Genomic DNA, 19,811 nt, shown 5'->3' with positions numbered 1-19,811 from the left:
TTGCTTTAAATCTCAAAATATTAATCGCAACAACACAATGAACATGAAAGTGCACTCTACAATAAAAAAGTTTTATTTTTTTTTCCTCTTACAAAACCAGTAAGTACATATGGAATAAATAAGTGGAACGCAACCATATATTTGTACAATACAATACCAATGTAGAGTGGGGGAGAGAGAGAGACAAAAAATTAAACTAAACATGGTCCCAAAGAATAAAATGAACAACAGAAGGCAATATTCCGACCGGACTCCTGGCGAAACGAGACTGGGCGTATGAACATATACATACTTTAGCGAGCTGATCTGATTGGACATTTTAGCGTGAGTGCCAGCGCTGCTGGTCTAAACGTGAGGTATAGACAAACTGCCGCCCCCCCTCCCAAACGAACCGCCATACAAACTAGACTCCCCCAAGTGGCATAAAACAGGCTGAAAAGGGCTCCTCGTTTCCAGCAGTCTTGTATTCAGGGTCCTGCCCATCTGATCTCCCCGACCGACTCGATTAAACCCTACGATGGTCACGGAGGCCGAAAGTAACTAAAAATCCTGAACCGGGAGACTTGGCTTTTCCGCCTCAGCAAAGGAGCCGCTTTTGAGAGTAAAACCAGACGTCGCGGCATAGGAACGATTTGAAATTAATTCCATTTCATTTCCTTCTCCGTCAGTGATGACTGGACAGTGGTACCATTTTTTCCCCCCTTATGGGACGGAAAGGTGTAGAAAATAAAACGGGGGCACTTTGTAAGGTAAACCACATATGGATGCGCACAAAGTGCAAAAACAAAACTGTAAATAAATAAAGGTTTGAGTTAAAACACAAGGCACACCTCCTACCCGGCCCTGTTCTACAGCTACAGCGGCACGTCCGTACCTGCGGCCTCGTTCAGACCGTCACTAGCACCCCGTGATGGTGGAGACTACAGCAGCACAGGAGACAGCCATTAGTCTAACAGTGTGTTGACCCTCCTGAGCAAAAGAACCTACCGAAAGTCATAATTACACAAGAGAAAGAGATAAGAGATAGCAGTCGTACGTGTCTGTGTGCGTGCTTGCGCGTGAAAGCCGAAGAATTTAGCCCCGGCACAGAGGGGCGTGTCTCCACATCACAGCTTTTTCTTTCTCTCCTCCCTCAAAAGAATTAAAAACCGCACCAGTCTCAGGCGCGACCTACGACCTTTCGTCCTACAGGAGACAGAGCAGGAGGGGAGCGAGTGGCGTGGCGGGTGGATGAGTGAGTGTGAACGTGTGTCTCAGGGCGCGTAGTGCAGAGTTAGCTCTCCCCGTGGTTCCCGGAGGACGAATCCGTCTTGCCCTTCTTACAGGGCGGAGCGCTATCTTCTGATTCCTGCGAGGGATTTTGAAAAGAAGTGAAAGTGAAGTGATTGTCATAGTGAAACACAGCAGCACAGCACACAGTGACAACAAAATGTGTCCTCTGCTTTTAACCATCAGCCTTGGTGAGCAGCAGGCAGCCATGACAGGCGCCCGGGGAGCAGTGTGTGGGGACGGTGGCGAATCAGGATTCGAACCGCGAGGCCACCGCTGCCCCACAATTTTACAATGCGCATCACAAACTGTGTCATCAGAAGGGTGGCGCTTGTGGAAATACGTACCTGAGCTTTGTCTGAGAAAGCGTCAATCTCTCCTGAACTCTTCACCTCTGAGCAGTTCGAGTGACCTGAAGGAGAGAGAAAAATAGATTGATTTTATTTGTTTTACTGCCAACAAATGTAGCTGCTGTTCCATCAATGATTGAAATGGCTTTTTAAAATGGAAATGCAAACGACAGTTAAAATATGTTTCTTTTTTTTATTTATAGGCGCCTTTCAACACACCAAAGGGCATTTTACAACAAAGAGGACAAATCAATAAAACGACAGAGAAAATCGACAATCAATATGGGGTGGTAACAGCCTAGTGGGTAACTCCTATGAACCAGAAGACCCAGGTTCAAATCCCACTTTCTACCATTGTGTCCCTGAGCAAGACACTTAACCCTGAGTGTCTCTAGGGGGGGTGGGGGGGTGGGGGGCTGTCCGTCCCTGTAACTACTGATTGTAAGTGCTGTAAATATAAATCACTCAATAAACCAGGCTATTAAACAAATGTATTGGAGATTAAATCAAACATAAGTGAGCTTGAATAGATTAATTTTAAAAATATTTTACATTTTTGAACAAATAAAAAAAAAAAACATTATACAGTAAAGTTGCATCTTGGAAAAAACGTATTTTATTTAAGACAATCTTCAGGTTTCAGAATCAAGGTATCAGAGCAACATTAAAATTAAAATACCTTCCGACATTATTTTTTCGAAACATCACAGAAACATCTAATGACTGTAGCTCTGCGTCACAGAGAGCTAAGTCAAGAGAGTTTATTTCATCTGAAAAATGTGTAATTTAAACACAGATTCAGTTTTCTTTCTATAGCCAATCATTTACACAGGAAAAGCAGATTAATATCACGATTGTATTAGAAATATTATAATTAACCGTAATTGCCCCACTGGTGGCATAGCGGTTATGGAAGATGACCCGTAATCAGAAGGTTGCCGGTTCGAATCCCGAGGTGCCACTGAGCAAAGCACCGTCCCCACAAACTGCTCCGGGCGCCTGTCATGGCTGCCCACTGCTCACCAAGGGTGATGGTTAAATACAGAGCACACATTTCGTTGTGTCACTGTTTGCTGTGCTGTGTATCACAATGACAATCACTTCACTTATCACTTCAACCTTTTGCCCTTTTCCGTACATACTGTGGTTAGGAACCAGCTAGTCCCTTGGTGTGTCTGTTTCATATGCCTTTATATGCCTTTCTCTGCCATTTCACATATTTGCTTGGATCACTTTCAGCCATGGCATTGTTTTAATAATTCTACGCAACGCAGGACTTTTTTCAGATTTTGTTTTGAAGTCTCATCCAGCAGATTCAGAATCGGGTTCAAAGCCATGTATGAAAATGACATGCCTCAAGCCTCCTTCTACAATCACAGCCTTGATGAGTCCCGAACATTAACCAGAGAGCTTATTAATAGCAGGAAGGGTGCAGCATGACCCATCCAAGGCCTTCGAGGGATTTTGTGGAGAACACACTGACCGCTTGTGCTGTCGGAGCACACCGTGGCGTCTTTCGTCGGAGACTGGCTCTGTTCGCTCTTCCCCTCGCTGCTGTCACTCTGAGACGTCACCATGGCTTCGGGCTCGGGGCTGATGTTGTTACACGTCTCCTGCTTCGTGGGGGAGGAGTCGGCGATGGAACTCTGATTGCTGTTGTCATCTGAGAAGACGAGACGGAGAAGACGGGACTGTTCCAACGTGCGCCGCACGCAGAATAACTCGGCGATAAAGACTGGTCAACGAAGTGTAAAAACTGCTGTGGGCCGCTGTGGAGGCCAGAGCGCGCCAGCAGCACAAGAATGATTCATTATCTCTGTAAAAACCTGCCTTACCGTGCATGTCCATCATGCCAGGCGAAGAGCTGTTCTCTGGCGTGGTGACCTCTGACCCGTACTTGTCGTCTTTCCCCCTCTTTTTATTCTTGCCCTTCTGAAAGCGGATTAAAGGCGGAGTCGGTTAAAACCTGCCGTTCGGCTCGGGACTTCTTGACGCAGGAGACTCACGTCGTCTGATTTTGGCTCCATCACCGGCACCCACTTGTAGATCCGCAGTGACGTGTCGCCGACCGTCACCCACTTCTTCTCCCTGAGAGAAACGAAACGTAAAGAAATAAATGAAGCGATAGATGAGATAAACCTTTATTAAACCGTTAAAGTGAAAGTGTACAGCACGAATTTAAGGGCATCAAAACGTTAAAAGCAGAAAAACAATAAAATGGAAAAATATAGATATAAGAAGCCTGTACCTTTCACTTCCAGGTGGAATAAAGGCAGAAATATACGTGCTGTTATGCACATACGTTCTTGCGTGGTTAATTTTATAAGGGCAGTGCTGCGAGATCCGTACCCAACATACGGGTGTTCGTTTGTTCGGTTTGAGGCCTCGACACTGACCCCTGGTGGTAAGGAGTACGCACTACAGATGACGCCGTCCAGCGCGGTCGCATGTACGTCAGCACAAACGTTACGACGCAACTGTGTACGGAGATGCATACGTAGCTCACAGCAAGTGTATTGCTGGCTTTTAAGTCTTCCAGTAAGTTATAACTAAGAAAGGTCTTACATGAGATTTAGATCCATCTTAAGAATTACATCATGGGCTGGAGACTGGAAAATGTTGTCATGTCGAGAGGCAAGAACAGGGTGGTAGTAGCCTAGTGGGTAACACCAGAAGACCCAGGTTCAAATCCCACTTACTACCATTGTGTCCCTGAGCAAGACACTTAACTCTTAATTTGCTCCAGGGGGGGACTGTCCCTGTAACTACTGATTGTAAGTCGCTCTGGATAAGGGCGTCTGATAAATGCTGTAAATGTAAGAACAGTTGAGTCGAAAGTCTGTTGAGTCAACGTAACCGAACGCAACAGACTGAGAGGAGACCTTGGAGTCTTGTACCCAAACACGAAAGGACAGGGCAGGATGGGGACAGGGGACATATTGGGCTTGGCAAGCGGGCCTATGGACAGAAGAGGGTGCATTGTGAGCCGCTGGGATCCCGTCCAACTCTACCAATGAAAAGCGTTGACACAATGGAAAGCCTGGCTGGCCGACTCAGGGGACACGTCCCTGTGACACCCCGAACAATGGGCGACTCACAGCTACAGGCAGACAAGGTTCCCACAAGGTCTCTGCAGCCAGCAAACTAAACCGTCTCTCACCTTTGAACACTTAAAACTATCAAATGTAGTAGTTTTATATTCATTGCCACCTAGGACAAAGATTGTCTCTTTTACTAAAATATACAGGACTGTGCATAAGTCACCAATACAGACAGGTAAAACAAAAACACTGTTTATCAGAGCTAGAAGCAATATAGTTTTACGTGACCAAAAATGTCACATTTTTATATACCTAAACTGTTTATAGCAGGATTTCAGGGACATTACACGTGTAGAGAAAGAGACTCCGTTATTCTATTGTCCAGTAATACAATATCATTCTTCTTCTGTAGACTTTTGCATGAAAGAGATCAATCATTAGTTTACATGATTGGGAGAGACCGACACCCAGGTCTTCTACCACATCTCTACTCTCATTTAAATTTATGGCATTTATCAGATTCCCTGATCCAGAGTGACTTACAGTCTGTAGTTACAGGGACAGTCCCCCCCGGAGACACTCAGGGTTAAATGTCTTGCTCAGGGACACAATGGTAGTAAGCGGGGTTTGAACCTGGGTCTTCTGGTTCACAGGCGAGTGTGTTACCCACTAGGGTACTACCACCCTATTTTCACTTTTTAAGTTTGTACACTTGAACAAATTTACTGTTGGGAAGTCGAACAAAAAAAAAAATTTAATTAGTTTCACCACTGCCTAAAACTTTTGCACCACCCTGTATGCCCAGAACTGTAAATGAACTGTGATTGCTATGCAATAATAAGTAATGAGAGGGCCACACCCCTTTTCCCACGGTGTCAATTACACAGGGTGAAAGGGAAGTGAAAGTGAAGTGATTATCTTTGTGAAACACTGCAGCACAGCACACGGTGACACAACAAAATGTGTCCTCTGCATTTAACCATCACCCTTGGTGAGCAGCGGGCAGCCATGACGGGCACCTGGGGAGCAGTCTGTGTGAACGGTACTGTGACGGCAGTGGTGGCCTAGCGGTTAAGGAAGTGGCCCCGTAATCAGAAGGTTGCCGGTTCAAATCCCGATCGGCCAAGGTGCCACTGACTACCATTGTGTCCCTGAGCAAGACCCAGAGTGTCTCCAGGGGGGGACTGTCCCTGTAACTACTGATTGTAAGTCGCTCTGGATAAGGGCGTCTGACAAATGCCATACATTTAAATGTATTTTACAACTGTGACCTAGAAACGGACGTTCCCCTCTTGCCTCAGCCGCCACAGAACGGACGCGATTTAGGGAAATCAAACTTTATATCGATAACGTGTGAGGGGGCGTGGCCACGCGTGCCTTACGCCCCGCCCAAAACACCAAAAGTCACATTTTCTGCAGTAGTTCTGAAAAGTATGTACAATGTGCGTAACGAACAGATGTCGGTGTTTTGTTTACACCTGCAACAAACGTTACAAAAAAAGCCGGGAAAAAGTGAAACAAATCATCGTTTTTGTCGGAAAGTGCGCGTTCAGTGCCGCCGCGTGTGGAAGTCTCTCCCGGTCCCGCCGCCCGGTAAGCGCCGCATTTAAAGCCCCCCCCCGGAAAGGCTCCGTCTCGCCCACCCCGCGGCGCCCGAATAGAGACGCGGTCGCGGCGGCCGGCATTACAGGCTCCGGCTTCGCGTGGCGGCGGCGAAATGGCTCCCGGTTCGGCCCGCATGGAACGCCGCCGCGTCTCGGTTCGGGCGCCCGTCTCTCTCTCTCTCTCTCTCTCCCACTCTCTCTCCCTCTCTCTCTCTCTGTCCTTGAATAACGCGCCGCCTTTCCTGTCCTCCTTACCATTTTCGTACTTTCTCGATAGCCGCCATGACCCGCTTGATGTCATCCTTCGCCCTGCTCCGGGTCTCGGCGCGGACCGACCTGCCCGACATCGCTGCCGCGGGGAGAATGCCGGGATTTATTTTATTTTTATCTATATATATATATATATAGATAGATAGATTTTTTTTATAGCTCGCCGGCTGTTCGGACGCAATGTGAACGCCGAGCGGAGGACCGGGAGGGCGGCTGCGCGCATGCGCGGGAGACGCGCACTGAGGGACAGGCGGAGCGGTCACAGGACGGGGAGAAAGTGAGAAATTCGAGCAACAAAAGTTGTCGGAACAAGTTTCGGTGACACACACACACAGAGATTCGAAAAGGCTTTTTATTATTTTTTTAAAAAACGAATTACAGCTTGATTTCACAAATAAAATAAATATACACCTCTACCATATTAAGATTTAGTTTTTTTTTAAGACGCTTCCATCAGCGTCGCTACTTGCTTGGATGCCACCGGTGGCCTCGGAAAGCCCCAGGATGTCTGCAAGTAATGTCTCCATGGTGATCTCTCGGGGAACCGGCAGCACATCTGCACCATAAACACAGAGGGATGTTGAATCACTTTTTTTTATATATATATATATATATATATGTGTGTGTGTGTGTGTGTGTGTATATATTATACATTTAATGCCATGTTCACCCACTGACCTTCCCAGTGTCTGCCCTCTGACCCTTCCTCTGGGTCCGGACTCAGCAGTGTACCAAGACACAGAGCCAGCTCATCCTGTGTCATGTGCTCACCTGCACAGAACGGAAGGTCACTATCAGCACTAGACCAATTAATGTATCTGGATTAGTTAAAATGTAAGAATAAATAAATAAAAGAATTTGCCGTACATACAGTACATACCAAAGGTTTGGACACCTTCTCAATACATGAACACATGTGGAGTTATGTACAGTCTTGAAGGAGTTCCCAGATGTGTTTAGCACTTGTTGGCCCCTTTGCCTTCACTCTGCGGTCCAGCTCACCCCAAACCATCTGGATTGGGTTTAGGTCCGGTGACTGTGGAGGTCAGGTCTCAACTTTTTGCTAAGTACATAACTCCACATGTGTTCATTCATAGTGTTGATGCCTTCAGTGAGAATCTACCAACGTAAATGGTCATGAAAATAAAGAAAACACGTTGAATGAGAAGGTGTGTCCAAACGTTTGGCCTGTACTGTACGTCACAATTTGGCATAATTCGATGATCGTTCATCCTACAGCCATACACAGAAGGACTCTACTGATCCTCTCTTCCACAGACCTGTGGTCTGCAGGAGCTCCAGCAGTTCATCCCGACAGATGACCACGCGTCCGGAGGCATCGGGCTTGCCCAGCACTTTGAAGACCTGCAGCAGGTCTTGGTGCTGGAGGCCCTGCATAGAACGTCTGTTCACCAGCAGCCGGATCAGCTCCGGCAGGTCCAGCTCAGTAGCACAGCGGCCCGTCTCAGCATGGTGGCCAAACTTTAGCTCATTGAGAATGTCCTCCATCTAGAGTGGGACATGAAGAGGGCCTACAGTAATCCCAATACACAACAGATAGCCACGCCCCACATCGCTTATAACTGCATTTTCTAAATATTCTAAAACCACAAAAACAAACAATTCCATTCCATTTTTTAAATGTTTTCAGTCAATATAACATAACTTATACCAAGATACTAAGACAATTTTTATGTAAACACTTGTAATGTATTGATGGAGATACAAAGAAAATTTTTAGCCTATGAGCTGGACGGTCGTTTAAACTACAAGAAAAGCTCAGATGATGTCCCATTCAGGCTCAAGCGTTGGCCAGTGAGATCCCGGCGTGATCACCTCCTGCTGGGTGGGGTAGACGCCCATGGCTCTCAGGATGAAGGGCACCTCAGAGAGTGAGATGTGTGTGGAGACCCGCGTCGGCTCCGTGACGTCGAGGCCTTGACTGCGCAGCTGGCAGTAGTAGAAAAAATCCTCCACTTCCTGCATGCCACAGGCGAAGGGGAAAAAAAAAAACGGCAGCGCTCAGAGGACGAATTTGGCCCTAAGGGATCTTGAACACTGACCCATGCAGCAAAGTCCCTGCCGCGAGTCTGCAACATTGAAGCTGATTTGAGCCTCACCCTGTACTGGGCTCCGTATCTCCCCCCCTCCAGGAGGCTGTAGAAGGGAGTCAGGTCTTTACCCCCAAGAGCAGCCGCAGCCTCCAGAGCACTGAAAGGCAAAAAAAAAAAAAAAAAAAAAAAATCTAAGCCAGGCGGAAACGGGGTTTCTTCTTCTCGACACGCGGCGGAATTCGTTTGCAGACTCACGTGGCGCTCATCTCCCAGCAGAACACGGTGCTGTCCGGCCCGCCCGCGGTGAAGGCCAGTCGGCCGTCGTGTGAGCAGGCCAGGCCGGCCACGCCCGTGGAGTGGCAGAGCACCATGTTTGAGTTGTAGGGATTCCCGTCCAGCGGCAGAATCTGCATTCCCACCTGCGCGCGCACAAATACGGAAGAAAGAGATGCATACAAACGCGCGTCGTGCGCACGTTCATGGAATGATTTCCTCAGCGGCTCAAATTACCATGTTACGAGTGATGTAAGCCATGTGGCGGGATTTAGAGTCCTGCGTCTGAGGCAAGACAACCATCTTCTTCATTGGAGATCCGCGAGTCGGCGACAGCACTGTCTTCCTGTGCCCAAGAGCATCTCTACATCAAATCTCAATATTAAGTGACACAGGTTGGTACTAGACGGTCTCCACATTCGAATCACAGGGTCGGAAGGTTGCCTGCAGCACAGATTATGATACTAGATTATATGTTTCCTTTGGTCAACACTGAAGATGTGACACTAAAATGTACAATAGTCAGTGTACAGCTTGGAAAACGGTGTAAATCTGCTGTGGTAGGGTGTTGTAGCCTAGTGGCTAATTTTCAGCATAGCCTTAAATCTATATTACATTTACATTCAAGGCATTTGGCAGACGCCCTTAACCAGAGCGACTTACAACGTGCTTTCAAGTTACCATCGATGAAGTGATCAGTTCTGGTTCATTAGGACCCCCAACTATGAATACAATCTTTTTATTCACTCTGTTGTAGTTTCTATAAAGAAGTCAGACAATAAGAAGGTTACAAATTCATCTAAAGGTTTGAAGGTGCTCAGTGAGTGAGCTGTTCTGGCCTCGAGGGGAAGTTCATTCCACCACTGAGGGGTCAAGACAGAGAAGAGTCTAGATGAACGTCTTCCTTTTACCTTCAGAGATGGAGGGACCAGGAGAGCAGTACTGGAGGCTCGGAGTATACGAGGTGCAGTGCGAGGTGTAATAAGGGCTGTGAGGTAGGATGGTGCTACTCCATGTTTGGCTTTGTAGGTGTGGGAGAACTTGGGGAGGTTGAAGATCAGTCGTGCTGCTGCATTTTGTATGCGTTGGAGAGGTCGGATGTTACATTGAGGTAGACCAGCTAGAAGGGAGTTACAGTAATAAATCTCTTGGGCATGGAGTTCACTAGAGCATCACAGGTTGGAATCCTCATGGAATCCTCTTCGACTCCTCCACGATGACATCACCTTGCGCTCCTTCACCATCCGTTTGAGACCTTGCTCCTATTGCAAGGTAGGGTTAATCTTGGATGTTGGAATTTTACCCTGCGGCCCAGTTTCCGAGGGGAGGTGGATCATGCTCTGCTTCATGGTGGCATTCATGTTCAGCGCTCATGCATGATGCTCCCACTAGCATGCTTGACACATGTCTTTGTTCTACTCACCTGGAGAACACCAGACTTTACACCATCAGATCAGACCATGGGACATAGTTCCAGAAATCTTCAGTCTTCAGCAAACTGTTCACAGGCTTTCTTGGGCATCATCTTTAGAAGATCGAACTTCTGGGACCAGAGCCATGCAGATTGGTTTGATGCGGTGTGCAGCATCTGGTCTGATGACTGACAGGCTGACCCCCGACCCCTTCAACCACTGCAGCATTGCGGTCATCCCTCGTAAATCCATTTTCCAAAAATGACCTCTGGATGTGACGCTGAGGACGTGCTCTCAACTGCGCTGGTGGACCGTGGCGAGGCTTGTTCTGTGTGGAACCTGTCCTGGTCACCATGCTCTGGGCCATCTTAATGTAGAACAACTTTTCTCTTTTTTACCATGAGGTGCCCTGTTGGACTTCCCGTATGAGAGAGTAGTCACCTGACATCTTGTAATCAGTCACATGACACCAATGTACATTTACATTATTATGCTATATTGCATCTGCAGCAAGACAACACATTGGACTGTACCAAGTGTAATTATAATTACCGAACAGAAGATTTGTTTAGCTGCCATGATCCAAACTTTTCCTGGTGACTGTCTATTGCCCTCCTGATTACCCTAAGAGTTGTCACCTGTATGTTGCCATAAATGTGTCCAGCGTTCGTGTCAGTTTTTTCGTGTGTTTGCATTTAATATGTGATATACTATGAATGTATTTTTCAATGCATATAAATATGTAGTGAACATGCAATGTGTATTGTTTTTGCGTGTGCGTGTGTATTACTGATCTGACCTGCACATCATGGTGGTACAGTCAAACAGCTTCATCCTGTCAGGGTGTGACGCGATGACCAGGAAGTGCTCAGGGGTGAGGGGTGGGTACCAAGCCATGCAGGAGGGCACAGCGCTCTGGTCCACCCGCATTTCCTGCATAATCACAAGTTTGCCCTCTGTGCTGTTCTGGAGGTCGTATTCCACCTGTGGACACGCACACACACACATGTACACTCTCACCCAAGTACACAGAGGGCACTGAACAGGAGTTTATAGGTATATGTCATGGCGTGGTGTGAGAAATGCCGCAAATTTTCATGACTATACGTTCTCTGAAATTTCTGTGCACATGTAAAAAAACAAAACAAAAAAACCCCCACAAAAAGTCATATTTACCAGAAAATTGTTAAACTAAACCTATGACAACCCTGAAAAACTTAGCAATGTGTCTTCCTCCAAGTTCTTGCAGCACCACGTGACGTGGTTCACTACGTAAAGCCAGCATAGACCTGCACTAGTTTCTCACGCAGTCTTACGGGAACTATGTACTTCATGTTATACATTGTGTCAATCAAATTTCAATGACTTTTCCATAACTTCATTTGTTTATTTCATATTCCAATGAAATTCCCTTTTCAAACTCTTTTCCCTTTTCCAGGTTTTTAATGACCGTAGGAACCCTGATAGTATGTTTGAGCATTTCAGGACCCTCACCAGCCTACGGTCCAAACCCAGGGAGAAGAGGCAGGGCAACTTGCTGTCCAGCTGCTCTCCAAACAGCAGGTCCTGGATAGGATGGTAGTGGGACTGGAATCGGCCCTGCAACTGCCACCGCTGCCTGCCTTCCGTTGAACGTAACTGGAACAACATCACAGCCTTACCAGCATCCTGGGAAAAGAGAGCGGGGGGGAGTACAACAATGACCAAGGGAGAGATCTGCGCTGTAGGTCAGTTTCTCTCAGACGCAATATACACACTCACCGCAGTGGCCAGGTAAAGCGAGTCGCGTGAGAAGGAAATGTGTGTAATTGCATGTGTGGTGTGGGAGAAACAGTCCTCGGTCTCACTCTGAAGAGTGCAGGCATCTAGCAGGCACACCTCCCCGCTGGCAAAGCCCACCGCCAGGTAGAATCCTGCTCAAAACACACATCAAACGGCATCTGAAAAACACACACACACGTGTGTGTGTGTGTGTGTAAGCGCGTGTGTCAAAAGCTCACCACGTGGATCGTAAGCCAGGCACTGGACCTTCGGATGTTTCTGGAATACCCGGCTGCAGACCTGCTGATGTCGCTCATAGTCCCATACCTTCAGCGCGCCGCTGTGGCTGCCCGTGGTGACCAGAGGCTGCTGAGGGTGACAGGCCACGGCCCCCAGCCAATCAGCATGCTCCATCAGCAAGTCCTGAGCCACGTTTCCCTGAGGGGTCACGTGCGCGACCCTCGCTGTCACCGTCGAGAAAATAAAGTTCCTACAGTTTGGGAAGTGAGGGTAAAAATGTTCAGGGCTATGATGGCTTAGTGATGCGATGGCTATGAACATCCTCACCATGCTGCTCCTGTAATTAGTGAATTTAAGATTATACTCACAAACCTATTCAACTACAGGGTGGTCCATTTATATGGATACACCTTAATAAAATGGGAATGGTTGGTGACATTGAACACATTTTATAAGTGGTCAGAAACTTGTAAATAATTCATGAAAGAATAAAGTTACGTTAAAACCAAGCACACCATTGTTTTTCTTGTGAAATTACCAATACCACTATGGCCACCACCCATTTTGAAAAGTTTGCCCCCTCACATATACTAATGTGCCACAAACAGGACCCATTTTATTAAGGTGTATCCATATAAATGGCCCACCCTGTACTAATAACGGTGTGTAGACGCAACATGGCCTGTTATAAATATGTTCTCACCGCATGACAAATGGCTCTGCCTTCAGTGTGCAGTCCACAGCATAGCCCTTACTGCCACTGGGAGGACACTCTTTGGAGAAGGAGACAGAGGCAATGGGGTCCAGGCCGAACTCGCTGTAACTATTGATGAGCTTCAAGTTCTCGTCATAAAACTTGATTTGACCTCTGGCATCGCCCGTTACAATGAACCTGTAGGACCCACAAACAACAGTTTACAACGTGGCATTGTGCCTGCCATGCCTCCAGTAAGGTGTCCCGTGTAGTTAGCTGAGTGTGTGTGGTTGTGTACCTCTCTATGACGGTAAGGACAGTAATGCCCTCAGCCTGCAGCGGGATGAGTCTGAGTGCCTTGTACGTGGAATGCCCTCGCTCTTGAACCCAGAGCAGCACGTTGCCAAGAGAGGTGGCGCTGTAGGCCTGAACACCCCCACTATTGAACACAGACTGACTGAAGAGTCCCACTACCCTCTTGAAGGTCTAGGAAGCACAGACGGCACAAGGATGAAGAATGTGCGACAATCGGAGATGATTAACAGATTGTTGGACTACATAGACTAATGAATTTTATTATGGTTAAAAAAGATGCGTTGTTTCTACCAATCTGGCAATGCTGGTTGCTTTAAACAGAAAATATTCATGAAAATATGGTGCCATCTACAGGCATCGTCACCTCAAAAGTACAACAACATTCAGGCCTAAAGATAGGTGGAGTAGCTAAGGCATAAAACAAAATAAAGAACAGTTGCCAACTCTGACTGGGGGTACCCGGTCCTTGGCTAAACGCCTTGAAATTGGAGGCATGTGGTTTAAATAGCTCTGAACTGCGGTTTTACAGCATGATGAAATAGGAAAGCCCCACAGTGCGGTCATGTGCCATTTTATAATCTTCAGTAATTGATTAGAACCAAACAGCAGCATTCTTCATTTTGTTCTTTCATGGTATTTTTTAACGTAACTGCTGCACTAAAATGTAAAAAATGTACCACTGACATTTGACTCCATTTGTAATTTGTTTTGTCCATTTACAAATTGTTAACCAAGATTAAAAGTTTGCCCGGAAGGAAGTAGACTTAGATGTTAATGCAGTCCAAAAAAAAAGTGTATATGTATATGTGAGAATTTTTGAAAACACAACCTTATCTGAAATGGCAGGGGCAGAACTTCGCAGGCTGCCTTCACCCTAAAAAGAACATCAACGATCAGAACAAACTATCCCAATGCTACACCTGCAACACACTTACACATGCAAGGGTGCAACAGCAGGCATGGCTGGTGAACATTGCGTGTAAATAGCACTTGCCCATCTGTAGAAAACCACTCGCTTTTCACTGTTACTCAGCAACTGCATGCAGTCGGCTGGGTTGAAGAGAACGTGTGTCTGAAGGGGAGAAGACAGATATATTGTCACATCCCTATATAATACGTGAGTAGCAATGAACAGTGGTAGGTGAGAGAACTTTAGTATATTTAGTCCTCTATACAGGACACTTAGACTAACTTGTAATGTTCTTATAGTCTTACTTAAGCAAGAAAATACTTCAACAGAGGGAATAAAATGATTGTATTCATGGTTTGAGTCCTAGTGAACCAGAAATTATTACTTAATTGATGGTAACATGAAAGCAAGATGTTCTGGTCAAGGGCATCTGCCAAATGCCATAAATGTGAATGTAAATAACTATATAATGCATTCTGTGTATATAGTGTGTGTAAGCATTTCAGCAGTAGGTTTGAGTTTTCAAGGTTCTGTAGGGAATATACCTGAACCCTAAGCTTTGGTGATAGCTCAGTTACCCACAGTGGACTGTCTGTTTCTCTGGTCCAATCCCAGATGCAGACACGCTGCATGCATCACAACACACAAATACACCCATTTCATCAGAAGCGGGAAGACATCTTCCCCTGCAAACATCATCTAGTACAGCAACGAATGAATATGTATTTAACAACAGTTACAAAAAATGAATAAAAATGCATTTCCCTGTAGGATGCAATGAAAAGAAAGGTAAGGAAGTGATGCAATTCTGCGCGAAGCTTCACCTGAACTGCACCAGCCCCGACGGTGACCAGGTATTTGGTGTCGTGCGACAGAGCCAGCGCAGCAACGCCCCCTTCTGGGTGGCAGTCAAACAGCGTCCGTACTGGGATCCTGCGCATCACACAAGCAGCAGGTGAGGGGTTGACTCCAGCGTCTGGATTACTTTACACAGACGTTTCTTCTGTTTTTAAGAGCCAATGGTGTCTGTGCCACGTCTGTGGGCAGCCTTACCCTGTGTAGGTGTCCCAAATAATGACCAGACTCTCTCCCCCGCTGTCAGCGGTCACCAGCCAGCGCCGGTCCACACTCACACACATACAGGAGACAGGGTTGCAGTGGCCCTGGGGAGCACAGCAGCATTTTATATATATAAATATATGCACGTGACACCCTTGAATTATCAAGGGAATTACAGTTTCAAAGGAGGTGACTAATATCTGGTAGATTTTAAACTTAACTAACCGCGTTAATGTGACACAACTTGGCTAATGATTTTTTGTTCTTAGCAAAAGTTCTCCGTGTTCTTTTTTAATGGAATACATTTTAAAGAATGATCCTATTGTTCCATCACTAGTTCCACCCCAATAGTTTACTACCATTTTGGGTGAAACTGAGACAAATATATCAAATGAAAGCTTAGATAAGGTCCCCTATCATGAAAATGTGACTTTGTTTAACATTAATACGTTATTAATTAGCCTGTCTACAGCCCCACAGTAGCTAGAAATGGCAATAGGTGTAAAGAGTGCTTTGGTCATTCAGGCAGCCGGATCTGGAATTTTTCCCCTTATGTCCTCAAAATGTGACAATCACTTCACTTTAAAAAAAAAAGGGGAAAGGTGACTTCCTGTCTGCGCCAAACTTTTTGGTTGGTGAATGGATTTGATGACATCATTTCCACGAATGCCCCTCACTTCTATAAGCTGCTCTCCTCCTCATTAGCATTTAAAGCTACAGACACTGAAATGGTGCGTCCTGGGGAAATCTCATTGTGGGACTGGATCTAAGTGGCTGTAATTCTGCACCACGCCTACATTTCGGAAACAGACTTCAGACAGGATATTAGGGGACCAATAAGACCAATTTAAAAGCAAAACACATCAATGTCAAAGTCTCTCGCAAGTGAGCACTACCATAGTCACAGGGAGAGGGACCTTGCCTGTAAGATGTGCTGTGTGTTGGAAGTGTGGTCATATATAACCGCCACATGAGAACAAGCGTACAGGATGACGCAGCGCTCGTGATCCTGGAGGCTGAACACTGGGAGAGAATGGTTGATCCCAAAAGCCCAATCCAGGGTCTGGAAGCGAAATATACACCACAAAACCATTTTCAACCTACTGTTAAGTGTTCTCACACGAATCTCACATGCAAAGTTTAAAACTCACAAATAATCCTGATTAAAGAGTGAAAGTGTCAGTAATGTTCAGGTTGATGTGTGAGATGTGGTGTCGGTGACAACACCGTCTCTTTCTCTACAGACATCATGTCATTGTTTCACGACAATAAGGAAGTTCTGCAATGTAAATCAATATTTAGGTAATATTTAAAGTGAAAGTGAAGTGATTTAGCACAATACTGGAGGTATCAAATGTTTGGTGAACATACAGAAGATACAGCAGGTTCTTACCAGTGGGTGAGTTCGGTCTGACTTGCTTTTATTGGGGAGGTCCAGTGACGTGGCGGTGACAACCTGTGACTGACGCAGGTCAACTGGCTCAGCACTATGAGTCTGGTCAGTCACCTGAGAGCCTGGAGCCATATTGAACCCTTGGCCAGGCGCATCTTCATTGTTGGCTTCTACTCCGGTTCCTTCTCCTTGTCCACCACCTTTGGTTTCCGACTGCCCCCCTCCACTCTCCATCCAGCTCAGCTGGTCCTCTGTAGGCATTTCGGAGACGTCTGACATGACAGCCTAGAACAGTCCAGCAAAGCCGACTATTAGTCCTATACAGGGCATCTGGAAAGTATTCACATTTGTTATGTTGAAAGCCTTATTCCAAAATGTATTAAATTCCTTTTTCACCCCATAATGACAACATGAAAAAACGTTTACTGGCGGTTTTGGCAAATTTATTAAAAATATTTAGGTAATCACAGTCTTTGCTCAATACTTGCCCCTTTGGCAGCAATTACAGCCTCAAGTCCTTTTGAATATGATGCCACAAGCTTGGCATTCCTATCCGTTGCCAGTTTCGCCCATTCCACTTTGCTGCACCTCTCAAGCTCCATCAGGTTCGATGGGAAGCTTCGGTGCACAGACATTTTAAGATGTCTCCATAGATGTTCAATCCGATTCAGGTCTGGGCTCTGGCTGGGCCGCACAAGGTTATTCAGAAGTGTCCCGACGCCACTGTGCTCGTGGGGAACTTCCCCAGATGTGTGCCTCCACACAATCCTGTCTTGGCTTGTGCTCTTACATGAGCTGTCAACTGTGGGACCTTATATAGACAGTTGTCTGCCTTTCCAAATGTCCATGTCCAATCAACTGTTTTTACCACAGGTGGACTCCAATTAATCTGCAGAAACATCTCAAGGATGATCAGGGGAATCAGGAGGCACCTGAGACCATGGCAAAATGCTGTGAATACTTATGTACTTGTGCTTCCTCATTTTTTTTTTTAAATAAATTTGCCTGTTCAAGTAAAAACCTACACTTTTTTTCACATTGTCATTATGGGGTTTTGTGAATCAAATCTGAGGGGAAAAAATATTTCCGAATAACAAAATGTGTAACTAATGATGTGACTAATATTACAATTTACTGCCAAGGTTTGGTTATTAATTATAATTTAAACTTGCAATGGCTTGACGGTTGGGACATAGCAGCTATAAAACTTATATATGGGTCTCATATGGGTCATATCTTGGTACAGTCGACTTACAGAAACTGCTACTTACTATTCATAATTTTGAACAGGTTGCAGAACGCCGTGGTCAATCGAGCTGTAACACTCGGATCCTTTTTAGGATCCGAGTAGCATCTGAGTCACTCAGTTAACTGATCCGGGTGCGTGAGTCACTTGAGTCAATATTTCCGGCCAGAGGAACCGCCGGATGCTGCTAACCCGTCTGTGAGTGATTCAGATTCAGATGATGCAAATAAACTGTAATTTATTCGACTCCTATGGAAGTAATTGATTTATGAATGATTATAAGATGTACTTATGTGATGGAGTTAACAATTTAGACGAGGTGTACTTAGGACTCAAATGACTCGGTTCAATGGAGACCGAAGATTCGTGACTCATGAGTAATTTAATGGATCCGGGAGATTTACCCGGTGAGTCACGAATCACACAGCGCTGGTGGTCAACAGGTTGTTCCCGGCGATCTGGGCCGATGGCTGCATGCAGCTAAATGCTAACACGGCACGCCGGGCAGCCAGAAAACGCAAGCAGGCACACGGAAAGGAGCAGATGCGCGAACTCACCCTGTAAAACGAGCAGCTCGCCAACCCTGGCCGTCCGACTCGGCAGCGAGGCGTCCTGTTACCGGGGAAACGGGCGGCTTGCGAAATAGTGCTCCCCTAACAAAAATCCCTTCCCCTTCCGCAGCTGGCCGGGCGAGCAGAGGCACAACACCTCCACTTCATGTCCTCTACACCACTTTGAACCAACGTTTTCCAGCGTTTATTTTATATAAGTATATTGACAATAACCAAAGGAGATTGTTGTTACGGAGCTCTCTGGGAAATCAAAGTGGAATCTGCATTTTGTTTTATGAACAGAAGTACAGCACAATACAATACAAAACTCTCGCAGAGAGATAGAAATCGACATTCTAAATGGCATAAATAACCATTGAGGGATAAAAAGGTGCAAAACAAACAAGAAGGGACCACATGCTAAATAAATCGAAATAGTAATAATTGAGATATGTTTGATAATATAGTTTGAATGATTAATGAAGCATGTACAAGATTTTTTTTAAAATCTTTTTTATCTCTTTATCTGATTCTAGATTAACGAAGGTTGGTGTGCTGCTGTCACAATGATTTTGTCTTTTTTTTTTAACCTGTAATTCTTTTCAGTGACTACAAACCTGGAACACGCTGACCAGGGAGATCAAAGTGGCTAAAAGAAGATGAAATATCGGTTAATAACCAACAACCCTGCATCAGCGTGGAGAGGCCTGCTACAGACAACCCCCACCCCTTGCCGTAGCAATCAAAGTCCTGCGGATTTGAGGCAGTCAGATTCGCAGCACTGACCCACCCCACCCCAGAAACGACGATCGGCATCACAGCTCTCAGCCCTCCACCCACATAGCCCCACCCTCCCCCAGCGCAGAGACGACGAGCCCCATCACACCTTTGCACCCCCAGGAACTTAGCTGTTAAACTCCTGTAGTATGCAGGCAACGCCACCGGCTGATGAATCTGCAAGCACAGTATTCAACTGCTGATCCAGTTCTACAGCACAAATTTAGAGAAAAACTAAACTAAACAAAATGTGATGGGGTTGGGCACCCTTGACGTGGATCTGTCATTACTGTACATGTTCCTGGCTATCGCCACATGCCGGGGGGGTTGTTTTTGTTCTTCCCCTCGTGCCGTTTTCTTTTGTATTACTAATAAATCCCTTTTGTTCAGTATGTCCTGTCTCTGTGCTTCCTTCCCCCATCAGCCTGTGGTCGTGATAGGAGAAAACACGTTTCACATAAACTAAAGTCGACTTTTTATAAACGTTCAATGGCTATGGGCAATGCTGAAATACCGCTTGATGTTTCAGTTCCTCAATACAAACACGTTCTACCGTAATTTGTGCAAATTGTCACACCATAGTCCATCTATA

At 45.9% G+C, this 19,811-nt stretch overlaps 2 protein-coding genes across 2 annotated transcripts; both read right to left on the bottom strand.

The window, feature by feature from the left end:
• Positions 1 to 57: 57 nt before the first annotated feature.
• On the bottom strand, positions 58 to 6,763 carry bcl7a (BAF chromatin remodeling complex subunit BCL7A). Its single transcript, XM_028995902.1, has 6 exons — positions 6,520 to 6,763; positions 3,626 to 3,707; positions 3,455 to 3,551; positions 3,103 to 3,282; positions 1,617 to 1,681; positions 58 to 1,348 (listed from the first exon to the last, which is right to left on the bottom strand). Exons 1-6 carry the CDS (start codon positions 6,609 to 6,611, stop codon positions 1,274 to 1,276), a joined length of 591 nt encoding a protein of 196 aa, XP_028851735.1. The 5' UTR covers positions 6,612 to 6,763; the 3' UTR covers positions 58 to 1,273.
• Positions 6,764 to 6,947: 184 nt separating this feature from the next.
• On the bottom strand, positions 6,948 to 18,664 carry cfap251 (cilia and flagella associated protein 251). Its single transcript, XM_028995898.1, has 21 exons — positions 18,449 to 18,664; positions 16,646 to 16,930; positions 16,175 to 16,315; positions 15,247 to 15,356; positions 15,018 to 15,126; positions 14,739 to 14,819; positions 14,278 to 14,355; positions 14,113 to 14,157; positions 13,267 to 13,454; positions 12,978 to 13,166; positions 12,274 to 12,524; positions 12,035 to 12,186; positions 11,768 to 11,941; positions 11,073 to 11,257; positions 9,099 to 9,207; positions 8,844 to 9,007; positions 8,655 to 8,745; positions 8,371 to 8,514; positions 7,815 to 8,043; positions 7,213 to 7,305; positions 6,948 to 7,090 (listed from the first exon to the last, which is right to left on the bottom strand). Exons 2-21 carry the CDS (start codon positions 16,922 to 16,924, stop codon positions 6,963 to 6,965), a joined length of 2,940 nt encoding a protein of 979 aa, XP_028851731.1. The 5' UTR covers positions 16,925 to 16,930; positions 18,449 to 18,664; the 3' UTR covers positions 6,948 to 6,962.
• Positions 18,665 to 19,811: the final 1,147 nt, after the last annotated feature.

This window comes from Denticeps clupeoides, chromosome 11, assembly GCF_900700375.1.
Source record: "Denticeps clupeoides chromosome 11, fDenClu1.1, whole genome shotgun sequence".
NCBI lineage: Eukaryota > Metazoa > Chordata > Actinopteri > Clupeiformes > Denticipitidae > Denticeps > Denticeps clupeoides.
This window is presented reverse-complemented; position numbering and strand designations above follow the sequence as displayed.